Source organism: Pan paniscus, chromosome 15, assembly GCF_029289425.2.
Source record: "Pan paniscus chromosome 15, NHGRI_mPanPan1-v2.0_pri, whole genome shotgun sequence".
NCBI classification, from domain to species: domain Eukaryota; kingdom Metazoa; phylum Chordata; class Mammalia; order Primates; family Hominidae; genus Pan; species Pan paniscus.
Window position 1 is genome coordinate 95,065,863 of NC_073264.2, and position 21,750 is coordinate 95,087,612.

A 21,750-nucleotide genomic window follows, 5' to 3' on the forward strand; every position below is an offset into this window, starting at 1 on the left:
TAAAATATCATCAGACTTTTAAAATAAACTTTGCAACTGCCCACACCAAGCTTGCTGTCTCTGAGCAGCCTGGAAGTTCTCGAATATCCATCCATTTATCCATCTGTCCAACCATCCATCCATCCACACATCCATTTATCCACCCACCCATCTCCCCATGCCTCCATCCATCCACCCATCCATTCAATTGCCCACCTATCTACTTATCCATCCAACCTGTCCATTCAGTCATCCACTTCCCCATCCATCCATCCACCCACCCATTTCCCCATCTTTCCATCCATCCATCCATCCATCCATTTACCCATCCATCCAACCCTGAAGCCAAAGTAAGCGAGGGTGCCCCCTCGCTTACTTTGTGCACCCTCATCTACCCATCCATTCATCCATATGTCTGTCCATCAAACATTGTTGAGCCCTGAGCTACTGGTGCCTTATTCTCAAGAGCTCCTAATTGGATATTATTGGATATTATATGTCTCAGACATGTAGGGCAAAAAATGCAGAAATGTGTTGCATTAATTATCTATTGCAACAGATTGCTTAGCAGCTTGAAACAACAAGCTTGGATTACCTCACACAGTATCTGTGGGTCAGGAGTCTGGGAGTGGCTGAGCTAGGCTCAAGGTCTTTCATGAGGTTGAAGTTAAGATATTGACTGGGAATGGAGGATGTGCTTCCAGAATACTTGCTTATATGGCTACTGACAGGAGACCTCAATTCTCCACTGGCTTTTGGCCCAAGTCCTCTCAGCTCCTCATCACATGGGCCTCTCCTCAGGGCTCCTTGAGCATCCCTACAACATGGCAGCTGGCTTCCCCTAGATCTGATCCAAGAGATCAAGGAGGAAGCTGCTGAGCCTCTTATGACCTCATCTCTGAAGTCACAGATGGTCACTTCATATCATTCTATTCACTAGAAGAGTGACTAAATCCAGACCACACTAAGGGGAGGAGTATTAGGCTCCACTTCTTAAAGGGATGAGTATCACAGAGCTTTCGACATACTTTAAAATCATCGCATGTGTGGAAGGTGCTGAGATAGAGTGTGAAGGATACTGAGAGGCAAGAGGGAGAATGTGGTCAATTCTACCTAGAATAATAGAGGGAGTCAGAGAAGTAAAGTTCTAACGAGGCGATAACGAATGAGCTGAGTTCTGTCCTAGACCTGGAATGTGACCTTAAACAACCCACCATCCCTTCCTGGGTCTCTGTGTTGTGGAAATAAATTGGGACCACCCAAAGGAGATCAAACAGAGGCCATTCATTGTGTGCTTGGTATGGCAAGGGAATGGGCCACTGTCACTTGCATTTGACAGAGACTCCCAGGCAGGCAGGGTGAGGGGAAGCATCATAGTGAAAAGGGGGAGGCCTCAGGTGTGCCCTGACTGGAGGTTGTTGCATGGGGAAGCGGGAGGTGGCTAGCTGGAAGCCCGACATCTTATGTGATTGCATTAGGAGCATATTTGGCTTTCTCTCATGGGTGTTGAGTTGGAAGCAGTAGTCAACAATAGGGAAGCTGACCAGGATTGACAGAGCCGTAACCATTCTGGGCCCATTGCCACAGAGGTTTGGTTTGGCTTCATGTGCTGCTTGCTGCAGAGATTGTGGGCCAAGGTTCTCTTTTCCTACACAGGCAGGCCATTGTCTGTTTGTACTTTGGGCTTTTGGGGTCCTCCCCTGAAAATCAAAGGTTGGTTGGCTGAGCTCTGAGGTCCTGCCCAGCCCTGACATTCTGAGGATCTGGCTTCTTCACCTGGAAATGAGGTGTACAGAGATGGAGATGTACTGGATGGAAAAAGGACTGGCTAGTCTGAGGGGCGGCCATGCCAGAGGTGAGGCCTTGTGGACAAACTGGAGATGAAAGACAGGGAGATGCCTCGAATGGACCCTCCTTCCTGCAGGTACTCCCAGGAGTTTCCAATTCTCAGCATCCCAGCATCTTTGACTCTGGACCTGGAAGGTTACAGGTCACCTCAGGCAACTTCCCCAGTGCACACACTGATGCTTAAATCTGCATTACTATCTTCTCCCCAACTGGCAGTCTTATTCTTGCTCGATTACCTCTGGAGACAGCAAGCTCACTCTCAGTGGAGACAGGGGTGTGGCCCATCTGGTCTGGCACATGAGGTGGCTTCCAAGATGGCTGGTACGTGTGCGGTGCTCAGCCCCTGAGCACTCATCCCACCACATCCTCCCCAGGCTGACCCTGCCCTTCCCTCTTACCCCGTGCAACAGCGGCTGAGGATTTGCCTCAGGAAAGACCCTGGCAAAAAGAGAGGGGAAGGTTAGAAGGGAACCCAGCCTTTTTCCAATGCCACCTCCATAGGGAAGCCTTTTCATCAGATTAGCAATGGTCTGGAGGAAACGGGACACAGGACTGGTAAATTTTGACATGGAAATGGAGATGAGGAAAAACCTGTAAGTGCTCTTCAACTGTTATGTCTTTGCTATGACAGCACAGACCTCCTAGTGTCCCCATCTCATCTGATGGTCACCATCACCCTGAAGGGCATGGCAGGGTCCCTCCTCCCAGGTCCCCCCTCTTAGGGTGTGACTCCACCACCTGCCTGCTTGCCCAAGCCTGCAAGTCTCTCTGAACTTTTCTTCTCCTTTGTGCCCCCATTTCTGACCCTATAAAGTCTATTTCCTAATGGGCACAGAAACCCATCCTTCCTGTCCCTCCCCGGCCACTGTAGTGCAATAGTCATGCCCAGAGGCTGAGGCCCAACAATCTGGGCGCAAATCATGGCGCTGACATGAATAAGTTGTGAGGCCTCTGGTGCCCGATCCCCCCTTGTTAAGCCCATCTCTCATCCTCATAGCGTCCCTTCCCCACCATCCAGCAGGATGAAGCCCACCCCACCCTCCCTTCCTCTGTTCCTGAAGCCCAGCCCACCCTCCCTTCCTCTGTTCCTGAAGCCCAGCCCACCCTCCCTTCCTCTGTTCCTGAAGCCCAGCCCACCCTCCCTTCCTCTGTTCCTGAAGCCCAGCCCACCCTCCCTTCCTCTGTTCCTGAAGCCCAGCCCACCCTCCCTTCCTCTGTCCCAGCCTCTGCCCCATCAGCCTATCCTCCAGGTTCTATCACACCCAGTAGCCCACACAGAGGTCGGTGAGCAGAGGACTCTTTAGCCCAGCTCTTAATGAAGGAGATGGAGGGGTGGGGGCTTGGGGAATAAATATACCAAACAACTCGATGACACAGGCCTTTTCTGCATGGAATTAAATTCACATGCAGATGGAGGCAGTAGCCCTGTAGGTGGACTGCTGGGGTTTGTGTCTGGCTCTGCCATTTACTAGCTGTGACCTTCAACAAGTCACTTCCCCAGTCTGTGCCTTAGCTTCCTTATCTTAAGATGGGCTGCTAATAGTATCTACTCATGGGTTGTAAGACAGATAGCCCTTCCCAATGCAGGTGGACACCATCCATTCTGTTCAGGGCCTGCATAGAACAGAAAGATGGAGGGAGAGTGAGTTTGCTTTCTGCCTGTGACTGCTTGAGCTGGGACATCGATCTTCTGCCCTCAATGTTCCTGGCACTCAGGCCTTCAGATCTGAACTGGAATCTCCACAGTGGGCTTTACTGGGTCTCCAGCTTGCAGACAGTGAATTGTGGGACTTCTCCAGCTTCACAATCACGTGAGCCAATTCCTTCTAATAAATCTCCTAGGATGTGTGTGAGCTGTTGGTTCTGTTTCTCTGGAGAACTCTGATTAATACACCACATGCTTAGAATAGTGGCTGGCACATAGTAGGTACTCAATGAGTATTAGCAAATATTACTATCTTACCTGGTTCCATAAATACTCTCCCACTGAAAAGGTGTTCCTTTGTGTCTCACCTTGGAAGTGACAAGGCCACCAAACCCAATCCTTGCATGTTTCTCCAGGAGGCCTCTCTGGTCTTGTATGGTGTCCATGAGCCCAGTTGCACCAGGGACTCCAAGGCCAGGCCTGTGGGGTGCTGAGACAACTGGCCTCTTAGTGCTGAGTGGGCGCCAGCGTCCCTCTGATGGCTGCCACCTGCAGCCACCTCTAGGCCCCTGCTGGCCAGGAGGTATGGGAAGCTCTGGGTGCACATCAGTTTCGGGGATGAGGCTGGGATCAGGGAAAAAAGTATGTCTGCTTGTCTGGTAGGGTCTGCCTCCCAACTCCACATGACTCAGTTTAATTCAGTTAATTCCCAAAGCACTTCTGAGCCCCTACTCTGAGCCAGTTGGACTGTCAGGGCCCCAGAAATAAACCAGAGCCAGTCCCTGTTTTTAAGATATTCCGCAGAGCCTCAATCTTTCTGCAGATGGACTTCAGGGGTTTAAGAGGGGGACTGCCGCCCCAGCCCACCCAAGTCACAACCACAGCTGATCCCTCCAACTCATCTCACATTTTGGTCTTCAGTGAGACAGTTGCTTAAAAGAAAAATTTTCTTTTTTCTTTTTCTTTTTCTTTTTTGAACAGCCTTGGAAATAGGGCTCATATTAAACGTGGCCTTGATGTATGCGTTTAATTTTGACAGTGAATGAGGGAGTGAGAGGAAAGAGGGCAGTCCAGGTAGAGGAAACAGCTTGAGCAAAGGTGCGGCTGTGTGCTTCTCAGAGGGGAAGGAGGGACATTTACTGAAGATTTGCCCAGAGCCGAGTGTGAGTGAGCACCCAGATATTCAGCTCTCATGAGAGTCCTGCAAAGAGGATGCTATTATCCTCATTGACTGATGAGGCTCAGAGAGGCAAAGTAAAGGTCAGGGCATAGGCTTGGGAATCACACCCAGCTGGGAGATTTCCAGCACACATGCGCTTTCTACTGCCAGAGGCTCCTTGAGGGGAGGCAGAGTTCCAAGCAGGTTTCATGCTGGGTGTGGCCAAGACAGACTCCAGTTGCTGGGCTTGAGTTAGCATGGCTCCCAGATGTTAGAGCAGGCTCACTGGGCAGAGTTGGGCTAGCAGGGAGGGCTTGGGGCTGTCATCATTCACGGCCACATGGACACGGCTCAACCATTTATAATTAGAGTTATAACTTAAAACAATCAACAAAAAAGACTTGGTAAGTATCTTCACCTCCCAGCATACACACATCACATCTATTATTGCCACAAATAATTCGTGACCAAAGGAAGCTGGTTCAGAAGCCCAGCCCTGTGTTAAGGTCCCGTGGGGTCTGAGCAATGTGAAAATACCCTGGGAACAGATAGATCTCTTCTGTGTCCTCCCAAGGCCTCTGGAGTTCCTAGGATAGTCATCTTATAAAGTGGTTGGTGGGAAATAAGCCATGAAAACAACAGAAACGTGATAGGTAGGTAAGTAGATAGACAAGGGGATTGGATGGATGGATGGATGAATAGATGATAGATGATAGATAGATGATTAGATAGATAGATAGATAGATAGATAGATAGATAGATAGATAGAACACAGATAGGAAGGGAGGGGGCCAGACTGGGAGTTGGCAAGGATAATGCCCCACAGTCCTGCCTAGCTGGACAGGATCAGGGCCAGCTAGGAGCAGGGAATGGACCGAGATGAGGCAGAGCTGCCACTGTCAGAACCAAAGGCCCAGAGGCTGCTCTGTGCAGGGGCTTCATCATCCCCCAAATACAGGGTCTGAATGTACAGCTAACTTCCCCAGGCAGAGATCTTGCTTTGATCAAAGCTGTAAGCCCAGAAAGTGCTGGCACATAGTAGGTGCTCAAGGCACACTTTTGAGTGAATGTGTGGAAAGGCTTGCCCACATCCTAACTGGACTTCATAGGCAAACCGTCCTCCCAGCTGCCCCAGGCCTGGAAGAAGCAGTATGTGTGCCCCAACTTGAAGGGCAGGTGGTATCAGTAGCACTGGCTGTGGGGCCTGAGGATCCAGTGCAAGGCCTGACTTTGCTATTAACTGAGAGTTCAGTTCACCGTATACAACAGCCCTCTGAGGTGGACACCACTATCCCCATTTTACAGACAAGGAAACTGGGACCTCAAGAGATCAAGTCATTTGCCCAAGGTCACAGAATGTGGCAGTCGTAAAACATGGCCCCTCCAGAAACATTTTTAAAAGAAACAAAGAAAAAGAATTAAAAAAAAAACAAAAGAAAAAAACATGGCTCCAAAGTTCTTTGACCTTCCTCCCATTGAGAGATGCGGTCTACATCCTTACTCTTGAGTCTGGGCTCTGTGACTGCTTGGCTAAGAGAATACTACAGAAGTGATGTGGTGCTGGTTTTGGTTTCTAGGCCCCAGTCATAAGAAACTAGCAGGCTCCACTTCCTGTCTCTTGAGATGTTTACATTTGAAACCCAGCCGCCATGCTGTGAGGAAGCCAGGAAGCCACAAGGAGAGGTCACTGGAGCTGTGCCTGCAACAGTCCAGCTCAGGCCACAGCCAGCAGCCAGCATCAAGGCCCAGACATGAGTGAGGAGGACTTTGAGATGGCTCCAGTCCCGGCTGTCAAATCACCCCCAGTCTTTGAGTCTTTCCAGCCCCAGACATTTGCAGATGGAGATATGTGGCTCTCACTGCCCTTGCTGAATTCCTGACCCATGAGTACTGCTGAGTTCAGGGAGGTTGCTACAGCAATAGTGACAGGGGCACGCATCTGACAGCAGTGGGGCCATGGCTGGAAAACAGGTCCTGCTGACACCAGAACCCATCTCTTCTCCACTGCCTCAGTTTACCTGGAGCATCTGCATTTCAGATGCACTGCCTGAGGTGATGGGGCCCTTGAGGGGTGATTGGGCCAAGCCTAGGAGGTTCATAAATAACACTCCCAGCTGCTCCGTGGGCTGGCGCATCTGTGTAGAGCTGGCCCCTAGGAAGAGACAGATGTGAAGTGTCACGGAGCTCCCTGAGCTCAGATGGGCGTGGATTCTGATCTCAGGTCTGCCAATTCCTAGCTGCATGAACTTGGGCAGGTCACTCTGTGCCTCAGCTTCCTCCTCTGTACAGCGGGGTTACCAAGAAGGACCAGATAGCCCTGTCGGTGTGTGAGATTGAGGCCCTGTGTGCCTCTGTGAACTGAATGTTATCAAAGCTCTTATTGGGGCTTAAAAGTCTCAGAGCATCAGCTTAGGATGGGCCAGCATTCAATGGGAGGGTCACAGGCCCCAGGGCAGGGCTGTACGGGAGGGGGAGATCCAGGCGAGGTCCGAGGTCCGAGGTCCTGAGTAGAATGCTCTCCTGCACTGTACCAGGGAGCTCTGTGCGGGAGTCAGAAGCCTGCGTCCTAGCATGGAGCTAGGGTGTTTCTGGGGACTGTGACCATTCACGATAGGACTCAACCTCCTTGGGGAGAGACCTGGCAAGGGACCTGCCAAGACCCTGGCTCCATGGCAAGAGAAACTGAGACAGGGGCCAAGAGGCGTGGGCTGAGCCAGTGCCCAGGAGTGTAGGAAGCTCTCATTCATTGACAGTGTATTTCCTGTGCACGTCTGGGTGTGAGGCTCTGTTCTAGGCATAGGGATACAGCAAGAAACAAGAACCCAAGTCCCTGCCCCTGTGGGACCTGTGCTGTGGTGGGCAGACAGGCAATGAATGCAATCAATACCCAGAGATCTCATGTACCCAGCGCCAGGGAGAGGAAGAAAGCAGAGAAAGAGGTGAGGTTGGAGAGTGGGAAGCCCGCACTAGCGAGCGAGTTGAAAAAAGACAGAAAAGCTGGGTAGGGTGAGCCGTGCAAGTATCCAAGGCAGAAGCTGGCAACATTTTTCCCTAAAGGACCAGACTATAAATACTTGAGGCTTTGTGTGCACTCTGGGGTCAGTCACAACCCTCAACTCCACTGTTGTAGGGCAAAAGCAGCATAGACAATATGTCTATGGCTGTGTTCCAATAAAACTGGCCTGGCTGTGTTCCAATAAAACTTTATTTACACAAACACGTGGCAAGCCTATCAGTGCAACCACTGAGCTAAGGGAAGAGAATTCCAGGAAGAGGGAACAGCAAGTGCAAAGGCCCTTGGGTGGGAGTGAGCCTAGTGCCTGAGGAACAGCAAGAAAAAGGATGTGGCTGGTGAAGGATGACCAGTGGATAAGGTTAGAAAAATAACTGGCAATGGAACAGGGAAGAGGGAGAGAAGAGGCTCTTGCTTGACTTGGCCCTGTTCAGGGCTCATCCAGGGACCCTCACCCTGGGGATGTGGCTACAGACCCAACTCTAAGGTCCACTGAATACACCTGAACTCACATCCACTGCCATGCTTCTTGCTCTGGGGAGGATTGGCTGAGATCTGTTGAAACATCAGCAAGAATTCTCACCCTGGGAGTGGTCTACAGCCCTCTAGCCCACGTCTTCCCAGTCTTCTCCTTTATCTATATGCTTGTTTCCAGTGGAGGGTCTTGACTATAAGTTGTCCAGGTTCTTGGCATTTTGAACAAAGAATTGGACAAAATGCACAAACAAAACAACAAAAGAATGAAGCAATGATTTACTGAAATGAAAGTACATAGTGGGAGCATACTTGAGCAAGTGGCTCAAGAGCACTGGTTGCAAATCTTCTAGGGTTTATGTACCCTCTAGAGGTTTCCCATTGGTTATACAGAGTTACACCCTATGTAAATAAAGACTTGGCCCATGACCAGTCTGATTGGTGACAGGAGGTGACCGATCAGAGGTATTTTACATTTTACATGTGCAACACAGTGGGAAAACGGGTAGGGTTTGCAAAGGGAGTAGCCTCTAATCCTTGTTACTTGGGTGTGGAAAGATGGTGTTTTCCTTTTGATTCAGTTCTAGGAGGTCCGTGTGAATTGCCTTTGGGTCCCTGCCTCCAGACCCTATTCTCCTGCCTCACGCTCTTCCTCCCAGTCTCCCCTCCTCCCCAGACCAGCAGAGCTAAAACAATCCCTATTCATCCTTTAGCCTGCTGAAAGGGACCCCAGCCAGGGAGCTGGGCACTGTTTCCACCTAGCTTATCAGATGAGGAGTGTGAGGCCCACACAGATGAAATCACTGCCCAGATGAGCGAGGCAGGAACGAAATGCAATTGTCTGACTCCTAAGGTGTGTGAGTGACCTCTGTGGGTGACAAACATGCTTCAAGGGGTTTGCCATGTGCCAGGCACTGGAATGCCATCCAAGGGGCCAACGTTGGTCTAGGAGAGCTCACCTTGGTGCTAGGGTGGAGGTAAGGGGGCCGCAGCGCTCACAGCAGTAACTCTTCATAGTGCCAGCACGCCCCACCAGGACCAAGTCAGGGAGCACGGGAATGGAATGCTGAGGCAGGTGAAAATGGCCCTTTTGCTGATGATGCAAATGCCCCTTTCCTGAGAGATGATGGCATATTCAGAGAATTTTGAAAAAGTCTGTTATGGGCTAGATTTGGGCTACAGACAGAGTTGTGATCAGAGGCCAGGAACTAAATGATAGATGCCGATGAAGAGTCTTCTATTACTCAAGTAGGACAGGTGCTCCAGGTGGCTGGGGTGGGGGCTGGGAATATGTAAGGCAAGAGGGCACAATGCCCACCGCCAACCCCACCTTCCCCTAAGGGCACTGTAGACACCGGCTGAGCCCAAACCCCAGCTCCTCTGCCACTAGGGGAGAGTTCTATCTCCCTGGTCCTAGTTTCTGAATCTGTCAAATGGGAAGAACAATACCCATCTCGGGTTTTATTGACTCATTTTGACTCATTGGTTTATTTGTTTAGTGAGGATTAAATGAGATGGCAAATATCTAACTCTTGGGGCATTGCAGTATTCAATGCGAGTTAGACCTCTGCCCCATCACTTTTCCCTTGGAAACTCCCATCCCAGGAGGCAAGGGATCCTCTCTGACGACGAAGGTGTGCTATTTGTGCAACATACCTGAGGGACAGTGTGGCTGGAGGGGTGGGAGCCAGGCACTGAGGATGCACTTGCTGTTTACAGATTGTTTTATGACTGGCTGTTGGAGCTCCTAAAATGGCTCAGGAGCCAACCAACCATTTTACTCTATGTTCTGATTTGTTTATTCATTCAGTCAGTCAGTCAGTCATTAAGCATGTATTATGTGCCTACTGCATGCAAAGATACATGGAGGATTCAACCTTTCTACTTAACCTTATCTCACCTCACTCCCTGCAGCGACCTCTCTTCGCCGCTGCACTGAGCTTCTCACTGTCTCCGCTCTCCAAAATGCCTAACACTCTCCGTCTCAGTGCCTTGACTCAAGGTATGGCTGTAGCCATCACTGCTGCCTCTCACCCCTGAAACAAAGCAGCATGTTAGAAGGATTTGGGTTCAGAGTCAGGAGGTAAGGATTCAAATCTTGGCTCTGTCTCTCACTAGCTGTTAAGGTCTTTAGTCTACCTGAGCCCCAGTTTCCTCATCTGCCAGATGGGAATGACATTAGGATCTATCACAGAAGGTTGTTGTGAGAATAAATACTATGAGATGTGTAAGATATCTATTATGGCTAAGTCAGTGCCTGGCCTGGAGTTGAAACTTAGTAACAAATGTCTGTTGAATGGACCTGATGAATTCTGGCCTGGGAGGTGGGAAACTTGAATCTTGGTCACAGGAATACGTGCTTGAATAAGTCACTGCTTTTCTCAAGGGGCTCCAATCCCTTGATTAAAATGGCAGGCTTGGATCACCAGAATGCCAAGTATTGACATCCCTGGCTTCCCATCCTGTGATTCTGACCTGGATCCAGGGACACTTGGCACACAGCCGGCTTCATCTCCATCCTCCCTCAGGGAAGACATCACTAGTAGATCAGAGTGTTCTGTCTACTGAGCCCTTGGAATCTCTCCACAGGGCACCTGCCAGTCATCGCCAATCAAACCCGAGATGACAGTTGAGATCAAACAGACTTTTCATTCCTGGTTGGTGCCTGGGAGAGTGACGAGGCCTATCAGTGCTGGAGGACACAGTCAAGGTGATGGGTGTGTGGGGGTGGGGGAGCGTGCAGAGCAGGGGCGTGAATGTGGGGCGGTGGTCCATCTGGGATGCCCCGCAGGGCACAGACACCACTACCATGTCACTTTTGTCCCACCAGCCCTTCTTTACAGCTTCACCTGAGCAGCCATTATATCCAGCCCAGGGGAGAGGCGAAGGCAAGGGAAGGGCACCGACTATGAACCAGGAGATTGATGTGTTTGTTGAGTTTTCATGGCTGATGTCTTAATCCTCATTATCAACCCTGCCAGGGAACTGCCCTTAGCTCCACTTCAAGGGTGAGGAATAGGAGGCTCAGAGCTTACTGATCATGATGATTAATCATAAAATCACAGTAATTGGCTTGGGTTGCACTTCAGCTTCACCCCTTTTGGCTGTGGGGTCTTCGTCAAGTCACTTAGTCAACCTGTGCCTCAGTGTCCTCATTTGTAAAGTAGGCATAATAGCAATATCCACCTCATTATGAAGGAGTTAATAAGAGGAAGTTTTTGAAACATTATTAGCATTTAATAAGAGGTGAGTAAACTATTTTCAAGGCTGTTGGCATGGATTTTGTATTCATTTTGCTACCCCCAGCACTTCAGAGAATGTCCTGTACGTAATAGGTGTTCACTAAATGCTTTAGAACCACTTGTTGAGCATTGTCGACTCCCCAGGGAAGTCCCACATGGGTCTTCTTGTTGCCGAGAAAGTCCCACATAGGTCTTTCTTGTTGCCAAAGAGGACATCTCAAAGAAAATAACAAAAATATACTGAGCCAAACAAAAATGCAAACACAACATATCAAAATTTGTGAGATGCGGCCAAAGCAGTGCTGAGAGGAAATTTTATAGCACTAAGAGGCCTACATTAGAAAACAAGAAAGATCTCAATCAATGATCAAAGCTATGCCCTCAGAAAAAGAAAAGTGAAATAAGCCCAAAGCAAGAAGAAGAAAGGAAGTAATAAAGATAAAAGCAGAAGTCAATGACATTGAAAACAGAAAAAGAAATAAAAATAAAAAATACAAAAAGAGCTGGTTCTTTAAACAGATCAATCAAATTAACAAGCTTCTAGCAAGGCTGACCAAAAGAGAGAAGACATAGATTATGATATCAGAAGTGAAATGCAGTCAGGTGTGGTGGCTCATACCTGTAATCCCAGCACTTTTGGAGGCCGAGACGGGAGGATAGCTTGAGCTCAGGGATTTGAGACCAGCCTGGGAAAAATAGTAAGACCTCCTCTCTACAAAAAATTTTTAAAAATTAGCTGGATGTGTTGGCGTGAACCTGTAGTCTCAGCTACTTGGGACGCTGAGGTGGGAGGATTGCTTGAGTCCAGGAGGTCAAGACACTGCAGTGTGCCACAATTGTGCCACTGCACTGCAGTGACAGAGCAAGACCTCGTCTCAAAAAAAGAAGAAAGAAAGAAAGAGAGAGAGGAAGGAAGGAAAGAAAGAAGGAAGGAAGGAAGAAAGGGAGGGAGGGAGGAAAAGACAGAAAGGCAGGCTAAAATAGTAAATGTTATGATGTTATATCTTAGCATAGTATGAATTGTAAATAGGCTAAAGAAAAAAACACATGATCATATAAATTGATGCAAAAAATTCATCTGACAAAATTTAACATCCATTCACGACAAGAACTCCCAGAAAATTAGGAATAGAAGAAAGTATCCTCAACTTGATAAGGAGGATCTACAAAATTCCCACAGCTACATCATATCCCATGGTGAAAGACCAAAAGCTTTTCCCCTAAAATCAGGAACAAGACAAAGAGGTCTGTTTGCACCACTCTTCTTCAACATAGAACTCTTTGCCTGAACCCCATCCCTCCTGAGACTCCACATGGTGAAGATGGGCTAAGCTCTCCTCTTTTCCTGGGGCTTGAGTCCTCAGACTCACCAGCTCTAACCCCACTCATTCATATCCCTTTCAAGAATGCACAGGGGAGTGTAAGTGGGCTTACCTGATTTTATGATGTTGAATCTGCTTGGATTTATACTAGGAAAAACCAAATCATTTGCCAAATATAAGTAGCACCGACTTGTGGCACACTATCATATAGCACCGTATCACATGATAGCACCGTATCAATACCCATGTGTGCAGCACAGAGGTCAAGCATTGATGATGTAATTCAACCAGGAAACTGAGGCCCAGAGAGGGTGAGTGACTACCTGAAGATCACACAGCCAGGTAGGGGCAGAGTTCAAAGATCTTATGTCTGAAGCCAGTCTCCCTTTCATGGTACAATAATATGGTTGAAAGCACTTCCAGCGTGGGACTTGATCACATTGATAGTGGTCTCTGTCACTGGAGGTGGACAGCAGCCAGGGGTGCTGGGGCTGGCTGAGCTGGGCTGTGACTACTCTGGGGCATTACAAGGTCTCTGCCTCCTCTGAGGGCACAGCCACACCAGGCAACTTCACCAGCGCAGGAAGCCCTCGGCCTGGCAGCCAAAGGGGTTGGCTTTGACCTGGTGCCTCCTGTTCCCAGGAAGCAAGAAGCACGTCCACTCTGATTACAGCTGACAGCCTGCCGCGGGCTGGTCTTTGATAGAAATGCTGCCATTATGTAAGAGGTTACATAAATCATCTTGTGATGTCTGCGTCGCATGTCCACAGAGGCGCTGCCGGGCCACTCTGTCCTCCGCGTGGCCTTTGTTATGTTCCCCGAGCTGGTGTGGTCTGTCGGGCCTAACTCTCCAGGGCAGGGGTGGCTGGGAAGAGTCTGCAGCCCTGGGCTAGCAAGGCCCCTGGGAGGGAGACGGGGCCCTCACATTGGTTCACAGTTGTCGGTGGGAGCAGCATCTTAGGATCACTCCCACCCTAGCTTTGTCATTTACTGCCCATGGGACCTTCAGCAAGTTTCCTAGCCCAATTTGTGCCTCAACTTCCTCATCCATTAAAGAGAGTAACCATGGCAACTGGGAAGGACAAATGACAATATATGACACATATTTCCATCAAGTAGGACTTTACACTCATATGATGAGGTGTGAGAAACAGCACAGGGTGGCTGGCAGAGCAGAGCTCCCTCCCAGGTGCTTCTCCTACCTGGCTCTGCCTGGCTTTGCCTTGGATGAATCTCTGCCCCTCTCTGGGCCTCTCTGTCTTCATCTCTAAAATGAGAAGTCAGCCCATCTTTTGGAACTGAACTTTCTGTAGAGGTGTGAAAATGTAAAATCTCCTTTAACATTTATTTTTGGCAATTTAAAACATTACCAAACATGTACCAACAAACAGATACATTTAAATGCATTTTAACTCACAAAGTGACACGCTAGGCTGCCGACTGGTGAACTTGGGCAGTCAGGTTAACTCCCGTGGGGACCAGGTAATAGTTTCTCCAGGGACTCCTTTCATTTGATGACCATCCTAAGATCATAAGAGAAGCTTTTTTAGGCCGGGCGTGGTAGCTGAAAGCTGTAATCCCAGCACTTTGGGAGGCTGAGGCAGGCAGATCACCTGAGGTCAGGAGTTTGAGACCAGCCTGGCCAACATGGTGAAACCCTGTCTCTACTAAAAATACAAAAATTAGCCAGGGGTGGTGGCACGCTTCTGTAATCCCAGCTACTCAGGAGGCTGAGGCAGGAGAATCACTTGAACCTGGGAGGCAGAGGTTGCAGTGAGCCGAGATCGCACCATTGCACTAGAGCCTGGGTGACAGAGCGAGACTCTATCTCAAAAATAAATTAATTAAAAGATAAACTTTTTTAAAAAGTTGACATCTCAACTGCTTCTCTCTCTAAACCGAGATTTTGTAAATGTTCTGCAACCAAAACAAAGTATGGCTGATGGCCGCTGTGAGATCATAATCCGTATCTCCTGATTTCAAAGTTTTATATCATCAGAACAGACTCCTTGTTCTAATGCATTGTTTGCAAATAAGTAGAAGGTATGCATTTGAGCATGGAAAATAAATTTGTACTCATAGCCCACAGTTGTCGTGGTTTTACACGTTGAATCTCCACATTTTTTTTTTTGAGATGAAGTCTCGCTCTTGTCCCCCGGGCTGGAGTGCAATGGCACAATCTCAGCTCACTGCAACATCTGCCTCCTGAGTTCAAATGATTCTCCTGCCTCAGCCTCCCGAGTAGCTGGGATTACAGGCGCCCGCCACCACGCCTAGCTAATTTTTGTGTTTTTAGTAGAGATGGGGTTTCACCACGTTGGCCAGGCTGGTCTCCAACTCCTGACCTCAGGTGATCCATCCGTGTCGGCCTCCCAAAGTGCTGGGATTACAGGCGTGAGCCACCGCGCCCGGCTGAATCTCCACATATTTTTAAATGGGCATCTCTTTGAAGATTTGAAAACCTACTGCCCCAGATGAGCTCCTCGGGTCCCTAAGGCTTGGCCTGTGCATGCCCTGCCATATGCCTCTTCTCACTTGCAGCTCCAGTCTACACATGTGCTGGCTGAATCCCATAAGTAGATGGTGTCTGTTGACATCCAGAGGTTCTGGAGGGGTGGCTCCCAGGAGACTGCTACGTAGTTGTTCTGCTTCACTGATGAGTGGGCAGGAGACAAACGTTTACTTATCAAGATAAAGCAGGGAATGCCACCTCCACACCCTCTGGTCCCTGCACACAGTAGGTGTTGAATGGAGTTGACGCAAAGCTGGGAGTCCCTGCGGCAGGCTCAGCACAGTGGACTGTCGGGAAACCAAGGCAGCAACAACTGGTTGGGAAGGGTCCATCAGCGACCCAGCTTATCCAAGTTCAGAGCAGTTGAAGCCAGCACAGCTCATGTGCCTTTAACAGAGCTTTACAGAACTCGGGCTCTGGTGCTGGGCGATGCAGTTGGAAAGAAGTGCTTCCAGCTTTCATGTGCCATAGTCCTGTAGGATTACAGACAATTCGTTGTCATGTAAGCCATAGCAACCACAAGCATCCTTCACTCAGGCCTGCTGTGTGCTGAGTCCATTCAAGTCACAGGAGATACAGAGAGAGAAAGCTGTGAACGAGCTCCCTTCCCTTCTGGAGCTCACCTGGATGGGGCAAACAATAAACAGACAAAATTAAAAAAAATAAGACAGGAAGCAGCTGTTTACGGTTCACAGGAAAAATCCTGCTCATTGGAATGGGCAAAGTATTTAATTCATAAAACATTTAGTAAGAAGCTACTCTGTGCCAGGCTCTAGTAGGAGTCAGATTACAAAGGGCCTTCTGCGTTTAGCTAAGGAGGTTAGACTTCATCTTTGACTCTAGGAACACAGGGATGGGAGAGGGTGTTATTAACAATGCTAGGAGTTGGCGGAAGGCATCCTGGAGGAGGGGGTGTTTGAGCTGGGCCTTTAAGAATGGCTGAGAGGACAGGGTTGGCTGAGTTGGGCCCAAGAATCAGGTTTGAGGCTTCTGTGGGTGTGTCACCAACTGTAAACGGGAAAAATAATCCCCTCTCTGCCCAGACCCAGGACAATAATGAGAGAACACTGGGAGAGTCTTATGACTGGTGTGATTACTGCTGTCTTTCCACCTGCCTATATGGCCCATCAGAAAAACACAGAGGAGCCTTCCATTGTGTGGGTCAGAGGCATCCAGAGGCCTGGCCTCAAGCCACAGTTGCCTCCTCTCCCTGCTCCTGACTTCCCAAAGCTGCAGCTCCCGTATTCCTGAGTCGGGAACGTCCAACATTGGGCTAGAAGAGTGGAACCCAGGACGCATGGAGAAAATCTGGTCTTCCTGGCCGGCAGCGCTTAGGCAGCGTCTGATGCTCGCGGGAGCTCCAGGAGGCAATGTGGCCAGGCAGATCCAACTCAGCCTTTGGACACAGACGGGCCTGGCTTCAAGTTCAAGCTCTGCTGGTTAACAGCTGTGAAGCCTTGGGAAAGTAATTCAACCTCACTTCATTTGTCAGGGCAACCACAACACTACCCTCACGGAGCTGCCCCGAGGGTCAGGTGAGGTCTTCATGTGGTTGTGGAATACGGCTCTTGGCACATGCTGGGTGTCCACAAAGAATCAATTTTCTTCCACTTTTCTCTCCCTTTCCTTTCTCTCTTCCCTCTTTTCTTCCTTCTCTCTTTCCTCAAAAAGTGTTTGGTGGAAGAACAGCCCACATTAAGAGCTTTGGAAAGACTTTCGTAAGACACCGACTCACCTCCCACGGAGTCCACGGGCCTGGTGGGGAGGCTTACTACTGGCTAAGAAAGGAGAGACAGCTTCATGGGCGGGCAGTGCAGAATGGGCCAGCAGGGCTGCAGGTGCCGTGGGATCTCAAGGAAGCTGGGAGCTGAGCTGAGTGGCTCTAAAATGTCTTGATGCCCTTAGAAGAGAGAAGATCTTCTGGAGAGAGGAATGATGCAGCCCACACAAATCACAGAAGGCCTGGGGAGAAAAGGGCGAGCACAGCAAAGCAGGTGGTTACATAGTCAGATGCCAGCTACTGGAGAGGTTCAAACTCTTGGCTGTGCACACCAGCCTCATGCAGTAGGCAGCAGGGAGCTGGCCCTGGTGGCCACAGGCCCTTAGGGCGCTCTCTTCAGCCACGCGTGCCAGATGTTTTGGAGCAGAAAGGATGTTTCCTGCTTGTACCAGTCAGGGTGGGCTGGGACGTGCTGCAGAAATACATAGCCCTCAAATCTCTGGTGCTTAAAATGATGATGGTTTGGCTCTCACCCATGCAAAGGTTGCCGCAGGCAGGAGCAACCCTCCAGGGCACGTAGTGGCCGACAATCTAGGATGCGTCAGTCCAGCGGCACTTCCATCTCGGCCCACACTTCCCCGACCCCGCAGCAGGGTAGGGGCATGGAGAATACAGTGCTGGCTTTCAAGGCCTAAATTGAGTCACAGCTTGTCAGCACCGGGCCATCTCCTCCAAACCCTTCATTTTGCCTGTAAGGACCCTCAGGCCGGGGGTAGGGGAGATGGCTTGGAGTCAGGCCACAGCAGCTGTCTATTGGCCAGTGGGAAGGAGCGGGGCCATCACTCCTGGATGGAGGTCCTGGCCCTGCCCTGCCAATGCCCCCAGTCTGGGTAGGGAGACTCCAGGGAGGAGTCCTGCAACCTAAGATGTCAAATCTTAGGTTGTAGTACGGAGGTGTGGGTTGGCGCACAGACCACCAGCCATCTGGCTGGTGAGGGAGACAGGAGGAGAAGGCAGTAGAAGGGGAAGAGAAAAGGAAGGGGAAGGAGAGAAGGAGGGAAGAGGAGGCTGAGCCTGGGCAGAAAAATGACGAGGCGTGAAAGGGGCCCGTGAGCTGGGCTGGCACGGAGGCACGACCATTAGCATTTCCCAGGCGGCCGCCCTCGCCTTCAGCCTCACCTTCCCTCTGGCCAGTTGGTGGGCAGGGCCAACAGCGGCTCTGGGCTCCCTTGCTTGCTCAGAGCGGCCCTGCTTGCAGCCCCGCCGGCGTTGGCACGGTGACAGTAGCCAAGTGTGCAAACTTGTCCCATTGTCCGCAGGCCAGGGGGAGCCATGGAAACTGGCTAATATGACACAGGAAAATGTTTGCTGATGGCAATTCTATGGGCTTTGTCCACCTCTTTCTCCATCATGACGACTCGATTTAAGTCCCTAACTGTTTGACTACAAATGCAAGGGGACCGTGCAACGCCAACCTTTTGTCCGGCTGCGCTGAATGGGCAATTCAGGCTTTGTGCAGCTCAATTGAGGAAGCAAACATAAAGACAAGATTCCTGAGAGCTCCAGCTCCCTTCCCATGGATATCCCAGCACCTCGTTAGAGAGTCCTTCCTCGGCCACCTTTTCCGACAGGCATCAGCGCACCTCCCGACCTTGAAGGCCCTCCATCCCCGGATCCCTGGGGGATCCTGGCAGGGAGGGTGGTGGGGGTGGCAGGGGGAGAGAGAGAGAGAGACAGAGAGACAGAGAGACAGAGAGACAGGAGAAGAGAGAGTGAGAGCGAGAGAGCCACTCAACACTCAAGGACAGCGGGAAAAGCAGCCCGCCCCGGCTTACCCCGTCCGATTGTCTGTCCGCACTGGAGCATGGCAGCTGTAGGCCTGGAGTCTTTGGGGGAGGTTTGCAAGCCTGTCTCCACTAGGCCCAGCCCCTTCTCGATCCTGGACATTTTAAACACACACACACACACACACACACACACACACACACACACACACACCCCACCCCCTTGAGAAACCAGGGAACCGAGGTCAAGGGGAGGAGGGGCGTGGAGGCTGAGGAGAGTGGGGCTGAAGGGTAGAAATTTACCGGGAAATGATTGCATTTGGGAGCTGTCTTTTTTGTGATGGTCCCCATGGTGACAATTTGTGACGGCAAAGAATGTGGGAACGGGGCGCCGCCGCCTGATTGGGATGCTTTGTATCTGGAGAGGCGCTCCTGATTGGCCTGAGGGGCCCCCCAGCTCCGGGGAGTTGTCCTCCATTCAGCCCACTCAAGGGTTGCACAACTGCTTCCAGCCGGACGGAGCTCGGCCGGCTGCGCCGGGGCCTGTCCCAGGTCTGCAGTGGGGAACCTGCCGGGCCACGTTGGTGGGGCCTGGGCCGCACCTTCGGTCAGTGTGGAGGCCCGGTGGCTCTGGCCCGACTGGGTGGCGGGTGTGGGGGCAGGCTGGGGCCTGGGGGAGGGGCGAGGTGCCGTGGGTGGCGGCCGAGGAGGCATGAAATTGCTGCAGATGCTTCTTCGGGGGAGTCCCTGCTGCCCGCAGCCTGAGATCAGCCCGCAAGGCAGGTCTCGATTAAGTGCCAGACAGGGGTCCTGCCTGGTCCTGCGTGAGAGCTGGGGGTGGAGCGTGGGGACTGAGGAGGGGGGCTGGTGCTCCTCGTGCTGGGGGCAGGAGTGGTGGGAGGGGGAGGCTACCACCAGTGAGGAAGGGGGCTTGGCCTTGCTTTAAAGAGGAGCAGTTGCCTCAGCTCAGAGAATAAACACCTTGCTGGCAAGTTGCACACGTTGGCAGCGTGGTGTGTGGGAGATGGGGCAGGCTGGGAGTGTGTGCCAGCCCCAGCAATGCCACCTATAGCTGGGTCACCTTGGGTGACTTGCTTGACCTTTCTGAGCCTTGGCTGCAAGAAGGGGCACCAGACCCAAGCAGGCTGGGCGAGGCTCTGCTGGTGCCTGCCGCATCCCAGGTGTGCAGGAAGTGCTCAGCCACTTGCACCCACATCCCTCTACCCAGGACTCTGTTTAGGGCTGAGAGGTGCTGGGGTGGGGACACTGTTTGTAGACAGGTGCTGTGGTCTTTTGGGAGGGCTGGGTGTGGTTGCTTGGAGAGACTCCGATGGCCTGTTTTGTCCCCCAGGTCAGCTCGGTGCCCTTCCTTGGAGCTGCCCGCCACCAGCAGAGCCTACCCTCTTCATGGAAAGCCTCGTGCAGTGGCCCCCTGGTGATGGCATCCGACAGTGATGTGAAGATGCTGCTGAACTTCGTGAACCTGGCGTCCAGCGACATCAAGGCAGCCCTGGATAAGTCCGCACCCTGCCGCCGCTCCGTGGACCATCGCAAGTACCTGCAGAAGCAGCTCAAGCGCTTCTCCCAGAAGTATTCCCGGCTCCCGCGGGGCCTTCCTGGCAGAGCTGCTGAGCCCTACCTGAAAAGGGGGTCTGAGGACCGGCCCAGGAGGCTGCTCCTGGATTTGGGCCCTGATTCCAGCCCCGGCGGGGGTGGGGGCTGCAAGGAGAAGGTGCTGAGGAACCCCTACAGGGAGGAATGTCTTGCTAAGGAGCAGCTCCCACAGAGGCAGCATCCAGAAGCTGCCCAGCCTGGCCAGGTGCCCATGAGGAAAAGACAGCTGCCCGCTTCCTTCTGGGAAGAGCCAAGGCCCACCCACAGCTACCATGTGGGGCTGGAGGGGGGACTGGGCCCCAGGGAGGGACCTCCCTATGAGGGTAAGAAAAATTGCAAGGGCTTGGAGCCCCTGGGACCTGAGACTACCCTGGTGCCCATGTCTCCAAGGGCCCTGGATGAAAAGGAGCCACTCAAGATGCCTGGGGTCTCCTTGGTGGGCCGCGTCAATGCCTGGAGTTGCTGCCCCTTCCAGTACCATGGACAGCCCATCTATCCGGGCCCCCTGGGGGCACTGCCTCAGAGTCCTGTCCCCAGCCTGGGCCTTTGGAGGAAGAGCCCAGCCTTTCCCGGGGAGCTGGCGCACCTCTGCAAGGATGCGGACGGCCTGGGGCAGAAGGTGTGCAGGCCCGTGGTGCTGAAACCCATCCCCACCAAGCCGGCTGTGCCCCCACCCATCTTCAATGTCTTTGGCTACCTCTAGCCACGCGGAGAGGGCCTCAGCCCCCACCTCTGGCCTGCAGGAGTGTCGAGGTCCCCGAGGCGCTCTCCTGTGAGGAGGTGGCTGGGCCACAGTGTGGCCTCTTCCGTTTGTGTGCGCATGGGAGTGGAGGGCAGGATTGGGGCAGGGCTCCTCAGGCAGTGACCCTTCAGCCTTGCAGCCTTGGAAGCTGGGAGGCTGGACCTGGTTGGCCCCTCCCCAAGCAGGCCAGGGCCCAGCAGCTTGTCCCGCTGTCCCTGTGCAGACCATAGGTACTGGGATGTTGCCCTTCCTTGCCTTGCAGTCACCCCAGAAGCCAGAGAGACGCATCTGTTCACCTGCCACCCACTCCACGAGCCAATCTCAGTTGTTGTTCTTGTTCTTCTTGTTCTTTGTAAATATTGAGAAAGTTAAAAGAATAAAGACATTTCTTTTGGAGTTTCCATATCTTGGGTGTCATGAAGTTGAATGAGCCCCACCCAGGCTGAGGGCTGCTGGCAGAGGTGGCTGGTTTCAGGGAGGCCAGGAGTGGCTGAAACCTCTGAGATATCCGGGAATGGGCGCTGGGGGCCAAGATCTTGGTTCAAAGGAAGGAGGGTGAGGAGGGGAGCGGAGGAGCCACTAGGGAAGGACATGCTGGCGTGCTCTGGAGAATAGGTGCTGGAACCAGGGGAGGTGGGGCTGCAGTATCAGTGCCGCCCTGTGCTGTGGGGCCAGACGCTTCCTCTGGGGGTCTCC

The 21,750-nt window shown here is 51.7% G+C and overlaps 1 protein-coding gene and 1 long non-coding RNA gene across 6 annotated transcripts; one reads left to right on the forward strand and one right to left on the reverse strand.

The window, feature by feature from the left end:
* Positions 1–927: 927 nt before the first annotated feature.
* Positions 928–21,457, forward strand: FAM181A (family with sequence similarity 181 member A). 4 transcript variants are annotated; one of them, XM_003832802.4, is made up of 2 exons: positions 928–10,828; positions 20,050–21,457. In XM_003832802.4, the coding sequence occupies exon 2, from the start codon at positions 20,137–20,139 to the stop codon at positions 21,013–21,015; it is 879 nt and encodes a 292-aa protein (XP_003832850.1). In that variant the 5' UTR covers positions 928–10,828; positions 20,050–20,136; the 3' UTR covers positions 21,016–21,457. The 4 variants fall into 4 exon arrangements, with proteins under 4 accessions (XP_003832850.1, XP_008956483.1, XP_034793944.1 ...); XM_008958235.4 differs by lacking the exon at positions 928–10,828 and adding an exon at positions 17,090–17,188; XM_034938053.1 differs by lacking the exon at positions 928–10,828 and adding an exon at positions 19,123–19,250.
* Positions 14,019–18,857, reverse strand: LOC117975885 (uncharacterized). Of its 2 annotated transcripts, XR_008620965.2 has the most exons (4): positions 18,750–18,857; positions 16,930–17,156; positions 15,149–15,817; positions 14,019–14,205 (listed from the first exon to the last, which is right to left on the reverse strand). It is a non-coding gene; the product is annotated as an uncharacterized LOC117975885 (long non-coding RNA). The 2 variants fall into 2 exon arrangements; XR_008620962.2 differs by lacking the exon at positions 18,750–18,857 and adding an exon at positions 18,094–18,199 and having other exon boundaries at positions 14,019–15,817.
* Positions 21,458–21,750: the final 293 nt, after the last annotated feature.